General features: G+C 35.3%; 3 protein-coding genes across 4 annotated transcripts; 1 reads left to right on the top strand and 2 right to left on the bottom strand.

Annotated features, from left to right (window-relative positions):
- Positions 1-1,731: 1,731 nt before the first annotated feature.
- On the top strand, positions 1,732-3,222 carry LOC111798796 (the record flags this gene model as incomplete). The annotated part of the gene is made up of 4 exons (XM_023682131.1): positions 1,732-1,814; positions 1,897-2,194; positions 2,462-2,539; positions 3,181-3,222. Coding segments are annotated over exons 2-4 (396 nt in total), but the record flags the coding sequence as incomplete, so codon positions are not given.
- A 3,469-nt stretch (positions 3,223-6,691) lies between these two features.
- Positions 6,692-9,623, bottom strand: LOC111797981 (UPF0587 protein C1orf123 homolog). Its single transcript, XM_023680903.1, has 4 exons — positions 9,451-9,623; positions 8,962-9,069; positions 7,908-8,075; positions 6,692-7,028 (listed from the first exon to the last, which is right to left on the bottom strand). The coding sequence occupies exons 1-4, from the start codon at positions 9,550-9,552 to the stop codon at positions 6,906-6,908; spliced, it is 501 nt and encodes a 166-aa protein (XP_023536671.1). The 5' UTR covers positions 9,553-9,623; the 3' UTR covers positions 6,692-6,905.
- A 549-nt stretch (positions 9,624-10,172) lies between these two features.
- LOC111798540 (protein EARLY FLOWERING 3-like) lies at positions 10,173-14,248 on the bottom strand. Of its 2 annotated transcripts, XM_023681761.1 has the most exons (6): positions 13,983-14,111; positions 13,780-13,859; positions 13,460-13,675; positions 12,481-13,322; positions 11,467-11,518; positions 10,173-11,386 (listed from the first exon to the last, which is right to left on the bottom strand). In XM_023681761.1, exons 3-6 carry the CDS (start codon positions 13,673-13,675, stop codon positions 10,373-10,375), a joined length of 2,124 nt encoding a protein of 707 aa, XP_023537529.1. In that variant the 5' UTR covers positions 13,780-13,859; positions 13,983-14,111; the 3' UTR covers positions 10,173-10,372. The 2 variants fall into 2 exon arrangements, with proteins under 2 accessions (XP_023537529.1, XP_023537528.1); XM_023681760.1 differs by lacking the exon at positions 13,780-13,859 and having other exon boundaries at positions 13,983-14,248.
- Positions 14,249-14,475: the final 227 nt, after the last annotated feature.

The raw sequence follows: 14,475 nt of genomic DNA, 5'->3' as shown, positions 1-14,475 counted from the left end.
TTGGTTGTGAATACTCGTTGCTTTGTTTCACTTCAATCATTTCTGTTATGAACTCAATATAAGTGGTACGTTCTTTCTTACCTATGAATTCAAGGAGTCTTTTTTCTCACAATCTAGTTGTTAGATGAACATGACTCTCCGCAATAGTATGATATTGTCCGCTCTAGACATAAACTGATATTGTCCGCATTGTCCGCTTTAGACATAAACTCTCATGGCTTTGCTTAACTCTCATGGCTTTGCTTTGGGCTCTCCCAAAAGGCCTCTGGCTCTCCCAAAAGGCCTCAAACCAATGGAGAGAGTATTTCTCACTTAAACCCATAATCATTTCCTAAATTAGCCGAGGTGGGACTTTCATCATCCAAAGCTCCCCTCCAACAAAGTACGCTTTCCCTTAATCGAGGCTCGATTTCTTTTTCTTTTGGAGTCTTAGTGCCGTTGGAGTCTTAGTGCCGGCTCCTTTTCTTTTGGAGTCCTTTGTTCGACATTTGAGGATTCTATTTTACATGTCTCTAATACTAGGTTAGATGAACATGACTCTCTATGATATTGTCATCTTTGAGCATAAGTTCTCATGGCTTTGCCTTTTGAGCATAAGCTCTCGTGGCTTTGCTTTGAGTTTCCCCAAAACCCCAAAAGGCAAGGCCTCAAACTAATAGAGATAGTATTCCTCACTTATAAACCCAGATCATTCCCTAAATTAGCCGATGTGGGACTTTCATCATTCAACCGTTATGATAATGAGTGCTGTTCCATTAGCGTATCCTTGGATCCAAAGAGCTTCATCATTGAACTGTGTAATATAACCCACAAACTCCCTTTCGGTCTCTTGTTGATTGTCAACAAGGGCATTTGAAATTTACACTGATCTCTTCCTCCCAACAGCCAAGTCATGAATTGAGTTTGCCTTCAACTTTCTGATTCATTCTCGTGTTGAACTTGTCAAATTAAAAAGAAAATACTCACACAGAATCATACCTAAAAGCACCATTAAGTTCCATCCACGATCAATAGGTATCTAAATATTATATTGGATTACTCTTACTGTTGTTTAGGGTATTGTCATCTATACTTTGAAATTTGGGAGTACCTCAACTTCCCCTATCTCCTCTGATAACAAGATCTCGCTTTTAGATCCAATCCCTCGTCACTCTTCTATTTCCTAATTCCTTCTCGTAGATTTGCTTTAGGGAAGGGTCGACCTTTTCTTTCGTAAGGAATCCTTGGATCAAACAATACTTATTACGTTGTGTAAGAAAGCCTAGGTTAGGGCAAGGGATGTTTCGCTCGTCCCCGTTATAAGCATACTAGTTCACAAACCTATAATTTGAGTGAACTGACGTGTCATTAGAACCGATCAAGACAAGATTATAATGAACAACCATATGATTCGTAAATGGATATTTGAATCCCCAAGAACAACCGATTTCTCATTCATTAATTTATTGAACTTTTTAACTTTTTGTTTAAATAATAATAATAATAATAATTATCATATTTTGTGTTGTTAAATTAAATTTGTCATTTGTGAAACCTTTTTAAAAATTTATGTAATTTAGCCTCATTGATTAGGACACGCCTCCGTTCATGCACGTGTCCTTCTAGATATAGAACAATCAACAACAGCCGTCGGATCACCGATGGCAGATCTGGCTATCATCCAATGGACGCATAGCCTAGAAAATTCGAGATCCAATGGCTGAGAGGTCCCGGGAGAGTTGCCATTGGAAAAGACAGTTCTCTCCTTCAAAAGGAGCCAAGGCCTAGAAGCTGCATCACTCACTTAAAAGTCCTATCCAATTCAATCCCCCAAGGTCAATTCCGTAATTTCACCCTCTTTGTTTTTTTAATGAGATTTGTTTTATATTTATATATATTTTTAAAAATTGGATTCAGAAACTCCGATATTCCGGATGCGATGAGAGGGAATACCAACGGCGGCGGCAGATCAATAAGCTCGCCGGAGAAGAGAGCGGCGTGTAATCACGGCAACCACCATAAAAGCCGGGGAAGTGAATCAGAAAGAGAGAAAGAAGGGTCATCGTCCGGCGGCGGAGAAGGGGGAGTGTGGCTGCCGGAGTTCGTAATAGCCTTAACGAACAAAGAGAAGGAAGAAGATTTCATGGCGATCAAAGGGTGTAAGCCGCCTCTCAGACCTAAAAAACGCCCCAAAATTATTCAACGCACCATCAATGTAAGCACAGACCTAACCCGCCCCAGGTTCTTACTTTCCTTTTAATTTTAATATTATTATTAATATTATTTATTATTATTGACGGTAATAAGTAAATAATTGAAATTAATTATAATTTTGAGTGGCAATGGAATGGGTGTGACACGTGGAGAGCTTTGATTGGAGCTTTAAAGTAGTAGTAAGGGAAGGGTAGTTGTGTAATAAATATGAAGTTGGAGGGTATTATTTAATGAGTTGATATATATTTGTATAAAAAAATGGAGGCAGCTGGTGAGCCCAGGGACGTGGCTGTGTGATCTAACGCTGGACAGATACGAAGTCAGGGAAAAGAAGATGTCTAAAAAGGTAATTATTTCTTTACTTTAAAAAAAAAAAAAAAGAATAATATGAAATTAAATAAATAAAAATATATATATATATATATATATATATATTATTATGGTTAGACAGTAAATGGTACGATATTGTCTATTTTGAGTATAAGCTCCTATTGTTTTGGGCTTTTCAAGAGTATTCTTTTGTTTATAAACTCATTATTATTCCATACATTAGTTGAGGTGGGTTTTTCATCATCCAACACATACCCTCGAACAAAGTATGTCACACCTTAATTGAGGCTCGACTCTTTGTCTTAGTCATTTTTTACTATGCCTTTGAAGAGGCTCGACTCTTTTTTCGTTTGGAGTCATTTGTTCGACATTTGAAGATTTACCAATTTATTGACTGGAGTCATTTGTTCGACATTTGAAGATTTACCAATTTATTGACACGACTAAATTTAGGGCATGACTCTGGTACTATGTTAGACGAACACAACTCTCTACAATGGTATGATATTGTCCACTTTGAACATAAGCTCTCATGACTTTGTTTTGAAATTCTCCAAAAGGCTTTATATCAATGGAGAGAGTATTCTTTGTTTATAAATCCATGATTACTTTCATCCTCCGATCATTATTTATTTATTTATTTTTATTTGGATGCAGAGACGAAGAGGGCTTAAAGCAATAGTGAAAATGGAGACAGATTCGNTTTTTTTTTTTTTTTTTTTTTTTTTTTTTTTTTTTTTTTTTTTTTTTTTTTTTTTTTTTTTTTTTACTATTTAACTTTATTTACAATAAAAATAGTTTTAAAATATTAGGAATTTATTATTTTTAAAGTTTAAAAAGCATTTTAGGAGTGGACAGCTGGATGCATTTAGGCAGCTTTTTTATTATTTTATTTTTGGCAATTTGACGGACACCGTTCCTTTTTCTGTACTTTTTTTCTAATATTTATATATTTACTTTCTTGTAAATGACAATTTAGAAAAAAAAAAGTGATAATAAATTACAAATTTAGTAATAAAGTTTGAATTTAATTTTTATTTTTGCGTATTAGTCTCTAGTAATAGTTATACTGAAAATTATTCTCAAGAAAATTATAAAAATTCAATTCAATTTTATAATTTATTAAAAAAAATTAAGGTGATGCTTTAAATTTATAATAATTTAGTTGAAAAAATAATACCTTACGTATTTAATAAATTATATGAAATAAATGATAATAGTGAATAAATTCTTCAACGAAAAAAGCTAACTATAGATCAAATTATTTATATAACATTAATTACATTTAACTCATGTGTGTATATATATATATAATATACACCNTTTTTTTTTTTTTTTTTTTTTTTTTTTTTTTTTTTTTTTTTTTTTTTTTTTTTTTTTTTGTCAATTACACTATGTTTAAGTAATATTTGATAGGTCTAACAAAAAATTGATGTAGCACACTAAAAGCCTATCTCATTTCAAGTTCCTGNTTTTTTTTTTTTTTTTTTTTTTTTTTTTTTTTTTTTTTTTTTTTTTTTTTTTTTTTTTTTGTCGATCAAAGTAGAAATCAAGAACAAGATGGATTTTAAAAAATGAAAAATAAAAGAGGAACTCAAAATGAATGTAAGTTTGACTTTAAAATCACGAAGGTTGCTTTAGAAGAATTTTCAGTGTTCTTACAAATTCATCATATATTCCATTATATTCGTTTAGGTTATGTTGCGGCGAAAATCATAAATAAATGCCTTCAAATCTTTGAACTGCATAATTGAATATTTGCCAAATTCGATATTGAATGTTTTCCTACGGTTTTTTCATCTGAGTTTCTGATGCCACGCTCCAATGTGGAATATAAAAATAAAATATAAAAAATAAACCACTACAGGTGAGATCCAAACGCTAACATAACTTGGAGTTCCATGTTCAAGTTGCAGGTTGTTTTGGTTAAGCTTAAAGGTGTTAAAACGGAAGATCGCGAATAATCTTGAGGTTATTTTTTGCAATTTGAAATTCGAACGATAATAGGTGAGTTTTCATGGATTACAAAAGAGGTGCGGCAAGAAGAAGAGATACAAAGGAACGAAACAATTTATTTACTAATCATAACAACAAAATACAGCACAAATCATCATCAAACCATCACAACCTGCATTCTGTATATAAGAATGTGTAACAAAAGAGGTCCTCTGTACCAGACGCGTAGGAATTAAAATCCAACGAAAACGCCTAAAACAAATCCCCAAGGTTACTTCGAAAAAGAAAAAAAGGAAAGCAGAGCACAAATATATCGAATCATGGCAAAACCAATAACCAGATCGTGAGACGCCAGTACCTCAGATCCTGAGAGTAGATCCAAGGACGAGAGCGACGAAGAAGGCGATGCAAGCGGAGACGAACGACGGAGCAATCGAGGAAGCAGGGGAGGCAGGGCTGGGCGCCGGAGCCTCCTGAGCTGCGACGGAAGCAACGGCGATGATGACGGCAATGAGAGCCATAAGATAAGCTTTGGAGACGGTGGCCATTGTTTCAGATATTTGTTTATTGAGGCTCCGGCGAGAGGAAGAGATGGATTGAAAGATGAGAGACCGAGAGAAGGCCTCTTTGGTTGGAAATGAGAAATGAATTGCCGCAAAGCCTTTTTATAGTACCGAATACAAACAAATTTATTCCGAAAAAGAAATGGAAAAAGAAATAAAATTTAAAAAAAAAATACAAATTTAAATTTTTTTAAAAATAGATAAAAATTAAAATAGTCAATTTTGATAACAAACTAATAATTCAATTAATTTAAATATTATGAGTACTTTTTAACACTTTTTTAAATTTTAAATTTTAAATTAACAAAACTATTATATTATTATATGTGAATAATATTGATCATAATTGTTGAACTATATTAAAAATTAAAATAAAATAAATATTTTCAAAAAGTTAATTGGTAAGATAAGGATTTAAATTTTCCTTTTTTCACATTGAAAACGGCGTCGTTTCCTGTATAACGTTCGTTGGTCCGTTGTAAAGTGGGACATTCTTAGCCTCGATCCAGAGGCTACAATGACGCGTGGCTCACACGAACGAGCATTGAACAGCTGTGATGGAATCGGACGGTCTAGATTAGAGCGTGAAAAACAACGCTAAATAAAAAGGAAAGGAGTAAGAAAGATGCGGAAAGCCACTGACTGAAACAGCGAAATAAATAAAAAAAGGGGGAAATTAATGTGGGTGGGGACCACAGGGTGCAGCAATGGAGGAAGGCAGTTAGGAGTGTGGGGCCCGTGATACAGAGACAGGGCTGTGTTGTTAAGAGATGACAGATGAGGGTGATTNTTTTTTTTTTTTTTTTTTTTTTTTTTATATTTAAATTATGGTTCCAGAAACTTCCTTGTGATCTTAGGGCATATAAAAATGAAGATTATTTTTCGTCTAAATTATTAAAATGCTCTTAAATTTTGTTTATTATTTAAAATATATTTTATAAACACTTTAAAATTAAAAATCCATTAAAAAAATAAACCTTATTTAACTTATTAGTATTTTATTTTTTAATTTTGTTATGTTTTAAAAGAAATGGATTAAGTTTCAAAATTTATAATTTTAAAATTTAGTTAAAGAATTAAAATGTTTTGTTACAATAAAACTAAATAAAAATAAGCACAAAATGAAAAAGACTAAATAATTATAAAATAGAAAAAAAATTGCAATTTATACCCTATATTCAATTTTTGTTAATTCACTAACTAATTTCAAAAAGAAAAAAAAAACTAAAAAAACTCACTAATTTAAGTAAAATCATGTTTGACACAAAATTAATAATAGAAAACAATATTGAATGGAGTAGAAAAAACAGATATTGAGTGAGATAAAAGTAAATCTTTTTTATTTTTAAAAAATAATTGATAAAATCATATATGATTGATTAAAAACATTTATTGGTTTTTGTTTTTAAATATGTAGGATAATTAATCTAAGAATAAGAATAATCGATCAATTATAAATTTTGGTCATGGAACTAAAAAATCGCTGATTTCCCGATAGAACCCCATTTCGCCCAAATTGTTGCGAAACCGACCAAAATCAGCGGTTTTTTCGCACAGCTTGCTCATAGTGCAAGTCCCACTTGTATATTGTATTTGGCCGACAATAATTTAATTAAAAAGAACTAAATAATAACTAAAAACATATAGTGTTATGAAAATATCCATCACTTGGATCATACCATAGATTTGTGTTTAAAACATGATGAACAATCTTGCATAATGATATCATTCATTCATTCAAACTCCTCAAACTTCGTACTTATTTTTGTGAAGTGATGCATCAAAGTAAGAGCGGGTGATATCAATAGCAGCATCAAAATGCTCAATTTTTTACATCCAGAGATCTAAGGTGAGGATTACCTCCTACTTTACCGACTCAAATGTGGCCTCTAGATTGGAAATCATGACAGGGCATTCTCCCTTCTCATCGTACTCTGCATACTCACCTCCAGACAAGTCAATGTCCTCGAACTTAGTCCCTTCTATCTGTGCAAAAGAAGGCAGCTGCTTTCAAACTTTTATGCATAATAAAGCCGCAAGAACATGGACAATATCATTGTTCATAGTTAGTGAGTTGGGGGAAAAAATGTTAGACAGCATGATTATAATAAAAGGGTTAGTGTATCAAGTCATGTTCTTCGTTGTTTTCAATCTCATTGTGCTAAATTTTCACGCCTCTATTTCAGAAATATTAATGCTCGATGTAATCTCAATCAAGAATGACACTCATTGGACATTAGGAATCACGAATCTCCACAATGGTATGATATTGTCTAGTTTGAGCATAAGCTCTCATGGCTTTGTTTTTGGTTTTCTCAAAAGACCTCATGCCAATGGAGACGTATTCCTTATAAATCCATGATCATTCCCAAAATTAGCCAATGTGAGACTCCTTCCCAACAATCCTCAACAATTTTACTCTCGAACAAAGTACACTATAGAGCCTCCCCTGAGGCCTATGAAGCCCTCAAACAGCCCTCCTTCTCTGAAGTCATCAAACAAAGTACACCCTTCGTTCGACACTCATCAGTAAAAACAAATTATTTTATCAAATCAAGGATACAGTCACAGACATCTATAATGAGCTATATCAGGAACACAAAGCTAAAAAAAAGACATCTATAATGAGCAATATTAAGNACTTTATAAAATATTACACCGAAAAAAGAAAAAAAAAAGCAAAAACAAAATACTAAAGAGGAAGGATATTCTACTCTCATATGCCAACTCTAAAACGCGGTGAATCTGCATGCATGTTCATGGAGTTCAGAAAACTACATCCTTTACCAGAGGAAACAGGTAGACCATGTCAAATACATCTTGTTTATTACATGAGTTGGAAGGTTGGTAAATTGGAGAACTTACAGATTCTGCTTTCCATCCAGGTCCAAATATGAAGCCCACAGGCTCGTAACCTCTGCAGTCAAATAACATCAAGGGAGATGACTTCCCTGATTCACTTGTTTCCTGAGTCAATGGTTGACCTCGCCCCGGAATCATTGTAATAGTTCCATCCCTCCCACAGAACTTGCACTATAAGAAAACGTGCATGAATATTGCAGTTGAGTTTGGAGGTAATTATTTAAGTGCAAATGGAAACGATTGAGCCTAATATTCGAAATAAACCATAGTTTAACACAAGGCAGTCATCCCTGATGACTGATAAGTTCAATTTTCAAGCCGTTCCATTAAAAAAGAAAAATATACATCTCTCTCTTTGTATAATTTCAGCATCCCCATGAAAGAAGTGGAAAGTAAACTGAATATCACAATGATATCGCCACAAGTCCATAATTTCAGAACTGATATTCGCACAAAACAGGAAAGGCTGAGGAATGTTATAATTTCATCATCAAATGATACTGGGAAACATATTAACACTTTCAATTTCCATATTACTTGAAAACTGATACCTTCATGTCATTTTGATTATTGACCCAAGTTTCCAAAGACACGGTAATAAGTTACTTCAAACCCACAACAGTAGAGGAAAATGACATTTATTTGATTAAAAAAAAAAAAAAAAAAAAAAAAAACAATAAGGAACGGAAGCAGTATAAGCTAACTCAGAATTTGTGACCTTGAGCGTTAAAAAGTTAAGAACAAATCATGTAGTATTATAATCAGGAAGGACTGGATCGTATTACTAACATTGTTCAAATTACATGAATAGATCACTACAACATGGCTAGTTTACATCATTGGATATATGAAAGTGGAATTACAAAACATATTTGGAATCTGCATCTGATAGTGATTAGAGGCATACTGATTTTGAATCTAAATTCAATGGTTATTAGGAAGCCAGAAATTTCCTTCTCTTTCCCTCCATTTTCTGATCAACCAAGGAACGATCATCTTTATATCAAAAACTGGTTTACATACTTTCTAAATATTACTATCTTTGAAAGAGAACTACCTTTTGAACGAGATTAGTAGTCCCTTTACCCGCTTGGAGAGGAATAGTTTCATTCAAGGTCACACAAGTTTCTTTCTGGCTCAACTCTCCGCATCTCCCGCATTTGACCTTCAAATCGAACACATCACACAAATAAGATGATATAATAACCAATCAGTAGCAGCAGAGAGAAAAAGAACAAACTCAAGAACCATAAATATACAATACTTGATGTCTTCGAATCGGTTCCGATACACAGATGTTAAGATTTTAGGGAAAAAACTGAAGAAACGACCATATTATATCAAACCAAAAGAAGGATGAAGAAGAGGAACATGCTAACAAATAAAATTCCAGCTACGGAGGTTGTACACAGGGAATTCCACAAGTTCAAGTGAATGACTTACAAATTCAGTAAACGATTCAAGAAAAACCACGGCAGAGAAATGGAAATCAAATGAAAGATTAAAAAAAAAAAAAAACTACATTGGATGATTATTAAGGGGATACTTTGAAAAGGTAAGGGAAGTTGGGATCATCGCAACCATCTTGGGGCTGAAGATTCGTGAGGTTCTCGAGCTCCGCTTTGATCTTAAGCAAAAAATTCACCATTCTTGAGCGGCTTTGCTTAATCACACTTTCACTTCGACAATGCGTGGAAGTGGAATTTTGGATTTAGAATTTGGGAAGACGCACCATGGGCTCTGGGTTCGGTATGAGTACATGAACCAAACCCCGACCCGACCCGACCCGGTCTAAGATTCAAATTCCATCTTGTTTTATAGGCTAAATTAATAAGAACCCTAGACTTTATATTTTATCTAAAAATAATTTTATTGAAACTTTCAATAATATTTAAAAAATACCTTTTTCATTACGAAATAAAAATAGAATCGCAAAAATGTGGTTTTCAAAATCCCCACTGCACCACACCCACATGTCGGAAATTCTCTCGGTACCTGATGATGCACCACACCCACATGTCGAAAACTCTCCCAGTACCTGATGATAATTGATAAGCGACTCTTTGAGACGTCAAGTTGAGTTATGAAGACTTGAGTTGGTTAGTACGGAGAGTTAACAAGTCTTTAGAGTCGATAAGTATCGAAAGTCTATGTATTAAAGTTATTTAATATAGAGTTCCGAACGTCTGTGTTTGGAATACGATCGTTATAATATGAACTATTCATAGAAGAATGGGCTAATAATCACACATGAAATGAACAACTGGGTTTGAAATCAACATTCATAGATACCTCACTCATGTTTCCCAGTGCATTGACATGTAAATCTCCAGATATATATATATATACACATATGAATAAACTAAACTGTGCTGAGGTTTTGTAAAATGAACAAAAAAAGCAACATAGTGAGACAATTCAAAGAAAATTAAGGTAACAGAGAGCAAAAAGGAGGGGACAAGAACTGGCTAAATTGAGTCATACTGTTTTCTCTCATTTTGAATCGATTGGAAAATACGAGCAGCTGATTCGTTCGCCGATCTCCGATTGTGTGGCACGACTCGAATCACCCGTTTCATTTGGTCGGAGTCTGAAGGTTGAGGACCTTCCTCTGTAAGTGGCTGAGCTATAGGGAAAAGTGGAAGCACGTCGTGGCTTTCAGCGGTTCGATTCGCTTTGTTTCCTTGCAGTTTTCCAGCAGGACTACTTGCAGTACTTGCTTGTAGCTCATTGCTTTTTGGTGCTTGAGACTTTGCAGTTAGTGAAACAGTTTCTTGATTTTCATCTCTGTCTCTCTGTGTTGAAACATCATATGATGTTTGATGCTGCATATAGTAAGCAGCCACACCTCCCGATAACTGATTCTGATCTCCCGTGTACCAGTTAACTTGATCGAGGGGCAAACCCGACATACCAGGATTCATCACCGGCATGCCATAAGGGTGGAAGTAAGTACCACCAACCATGGGAGTACTAGGAAGCACCCCGATTCCATGATGAGCAGAAGCTGGAAATCCGTAGGACGGATTCATGATTGGCGTCATTGGACCATAAGGTGCACATCCTCCATACATGAATCCGGGCGCAGGGTAAGGCTTATATACGAGTCCTTCAGAAGGAGACAATACCGGGACCAGCCACTGATGTGCTGCAGATGGCTGGTACCAACTGCTTAATTTATTATCAGAGGAAACAGACGTTGGCTGTCGATTTACTTTGTAAGGCCCGTTCGTTGAAGGCTGACAACCGACCGGTGCAACCGGTGCAGGAGAAAGAGAAGTCTTCCCAACAGCGTTCTCTGCTGAACATTCCACATTGTGTTTTGGCTTCTTCGGGTCATCGTTGTGCTTAAGCTCGACGTGTGATTTGATGGCGTAATCTGAGCTAAGTTTCTTCGTAGGAAGACGACTTGGAGGAGAATTGTCCAGAAAAATCCCATCTTCAAATAAAAGATGAGGTGATCCAGCAATTAAGCGTTGGACCTGTTTGCATAGACAAGTTTAGAGAGTGTGAGCGAATTCGATCACAAAAGCTGCTATTTGAAGAAATTAGATCACTTTACCTTGATAAGTCTATGCAATTCGAACACTTGAACATCAAACACTCTTTGTTGACTGTAGAGTAACAAAAGTTGAAAGAACAAATCAAATCGCTACATATTGAACGTAACAGAAATAATCAATTCATAGCACGAAAACAGGATAAGGTCATAGACATATCACGGTAAAGTAGTCGCCTACATAACGAGGCGTCACAGAGCTTAGCAATCGGCTGAACCGACATTTGCAAGGTTTAGCTCATTCCAATGATAATAACAAGAAATGTTAGCAAATACACACTCTTCTTAAGTGGTGAACTCTTTAGTAAAAGCGAAAGATCTAAAGAAACACGAATTTCACCGATAAAATCGATTATACTAAATCTAAAGAAGTTCTGTACTGTCAAAATATCCACCAACGAACGCTCCTGAAATCCTTCACACGGAGCTCCATTTCTGGTCTCAGCCCCCAAGTGCCATGGAAGTTCTTTCCAAGTGAATACAGAAAAGGGAGACCGAGCAGTACCCAACCGAGACAGTCATATATATTTACACAAAGCGGAATCCAATGGACAATGAATGATCAGATAATCAGTTGTCTCGGAGGTTGCTCGGAAAAAAGTAAGTGTATGCACATTGCATAGTTCCTGCTATAAGACGATCCAGTAGCCATGTCAAAATATTATTAAGGGCTACAAAGATTCACTTAAATGGGTACCTGAGATTATGAGTTCTTACCTTCTCTAAAGCATAAGTGATTCGTCATTCAAAAATATCTACCTCTATACGTCGAACATTATTTCTTGAACAAAGAATTAAACGAACGAACGACGTGAGAGAAAAAATTCACAAGGGATTAGAACATTGAAAAGGAATTGCTAGTACATGAAATGCATATTATCTAAATTCTTGAATTTTTATCGCCACAGACACAGATAGCATTCAATTTTGATACCATTTATAAGAAAAAAGCATGGCACTTTAGAATCATATCGCCCCACGGAAACAGAAAAGAGAGCTATTTAGCCGAAAACTTACTTAATAATTGCTCTTCTGGCTTTCCAGAAGCGTTTTTGACCTATTAGCCCTACAACATCATCTGGACAGATATCCGAGCCAGAAATTGAGTCGACCATTGAATTCTCAGAGACAATGTCACTTTTGTCTGCATTCCCCACGTGCACGGAACTATTAGTCCTATCTACACGATTCTTGACGTTGTCAACAGGCATGTTCAAGTTCTCATTCTTTTCCAAGGAATGGGAGTCCACTCTTGTGCAGGGAACACTGTCTACCACTCGAAATCTTGTAGGCTCAATAACGTCCTCAACAAGTCCGCTCTCATCCAATTGAATGCTGGAACTAGAATGTCTCTGTAATTGAACATCACTATCTTGCAATTTGTCAACACTAATGTTCGATTTATCTTGAAATTCTTGATCTTCAGATACATTAGTTTCCTTCTGAAGTCCATCAGTACCCTCTCTATCCAATAAATTTGTCGTGGACTTCGCAGAACGGTCCCTACGTTTGTCATTCACTGTCTTCCTAGTTGTTACTTCTCGACTTGATTGGGCAACAGAGGATGATTGCAAAACTGTAGAACAATCAGAATGTTTTGATCCAGGAAAAGACAATTGTTCCTTATGGTCACTATTTTGAACTCTATTTTTACCCATCTCTGATTGGTTGTATACTGGAACCGTAAAATCGTCTTCATCTTCTACTTCTGCTGTCTGCTGCCTCCGCTCAAGCTGTACCGATGGAGGATTCACATTTACTTCACTAGATGGGTGAGCATGTGAATTTCCAACCTGATTAGGAGGAGTCGGGGAAGACGAGTTTAATGGCAGGCGCAGATTTCCATCAGTGCCTCTACCCTGAAATTTTTTTTAACAATCATACTCTCAGGAATCGACTAGCTCGTTATTAAACATAAGAACATAAGCTCAGATTAAAAGCTGAACTACCCTGAAAAGTCAAATTTCAAATATATCAAACAGAAACTCATATCTACCTGGCTTGAGGATGGTGCGATGAGTGGCTTTCTGGAGATGTTTGTGGGGAGAGGCAAAACCCCGGGACTGGAACGTTTTAATGGTACAGTGAACTGTTCATACAGGGCCATCTTATTCCTTGGAGGCGCTCTTGGACATCCTTTATCGGTATCATTAATATGGAGCCTAGGGAACATAGGTTCCATTCTCTTCTCATCATCCCTTCCTCTCTTCATCTGTTCTTCGCTCAAATTCAACGCAAAGTACGATTACAGAGATATGTTTTCCCACTCATTTCAGTCTCATATCAAATTAGCCCCTCAAGAAGCTTAAGACTAACCTCATAAGTCGATAAAATCTATACAATAACCCAATTTCATTAATAACCAGAAGCTATCCACCTGAAATCAGCTCAGAAATCTACAAACCCCAGAAAACCAGTTCATAATCTTAAAAATTTCTTGACTCGAACTTTCGTAGTCCAAAATACAAACAATCCAATGGACAAAATAGAAGTCTGTTTCAGTATCAAGAACAACTTACCAGGAATTCAAATCCGATCCAATTAAGCTCGAACTTCAGACGGAAATTGATGGATACAACGGCAGAAGGATATGAATCGTTGAAAAACAAAGAGAGAGAGGGGAAGAACATCAACGGAGTAAGAACAACGATGAAAGAGGAGAATCAATAGCGCAATAACGGAATCGGGAGGAAAGAGAAAGATGAAGAAGGGGTAAGGCTTAATTCATGGATTTCTCTGAAATCATAGACTCCAGAAGAGAAAAGGGGCAAAAGTGCGAAGTCGTGGGCCCTCTTCGGATTGAGCTACAAGATCCTTTTAGATATAAAAACAAGATCTTCGTTTTTCTACCAAACGCAATACTTGGTAAAAATTTTAAAAATTTTAAAAATTAATAAAATAAATAAATACTATATGAATTCATATATGTACATATAAATAAATATGTAACGCATGCTACATTATTTTATTTTTATTTCTAATATAATTTACTTAGTTAAGATATAAGTAAAA

The sequence above is a fragment of the Cucurbita pepo genome, chromosome LG07 (genome assembly GCF_002806865.2).
Source record: "Cucurbita pepo subsp. pepo cultivar mu-cu-16 chromosome LG07, ASM280686v2, whole genome shotgun sequence".
NCBI lineage: Eukaryota > Viridiplantae > Streptophyta > Magnoliopsida > Cucurbitales > Cucurbitaceae > Cucurbita > Cucurbita pepo.
The sequence above is the reverse complement of the archived record's forward strand: the minus strand, read 5'-3'. Positions and strand labels throughout refer to the sequence as shown.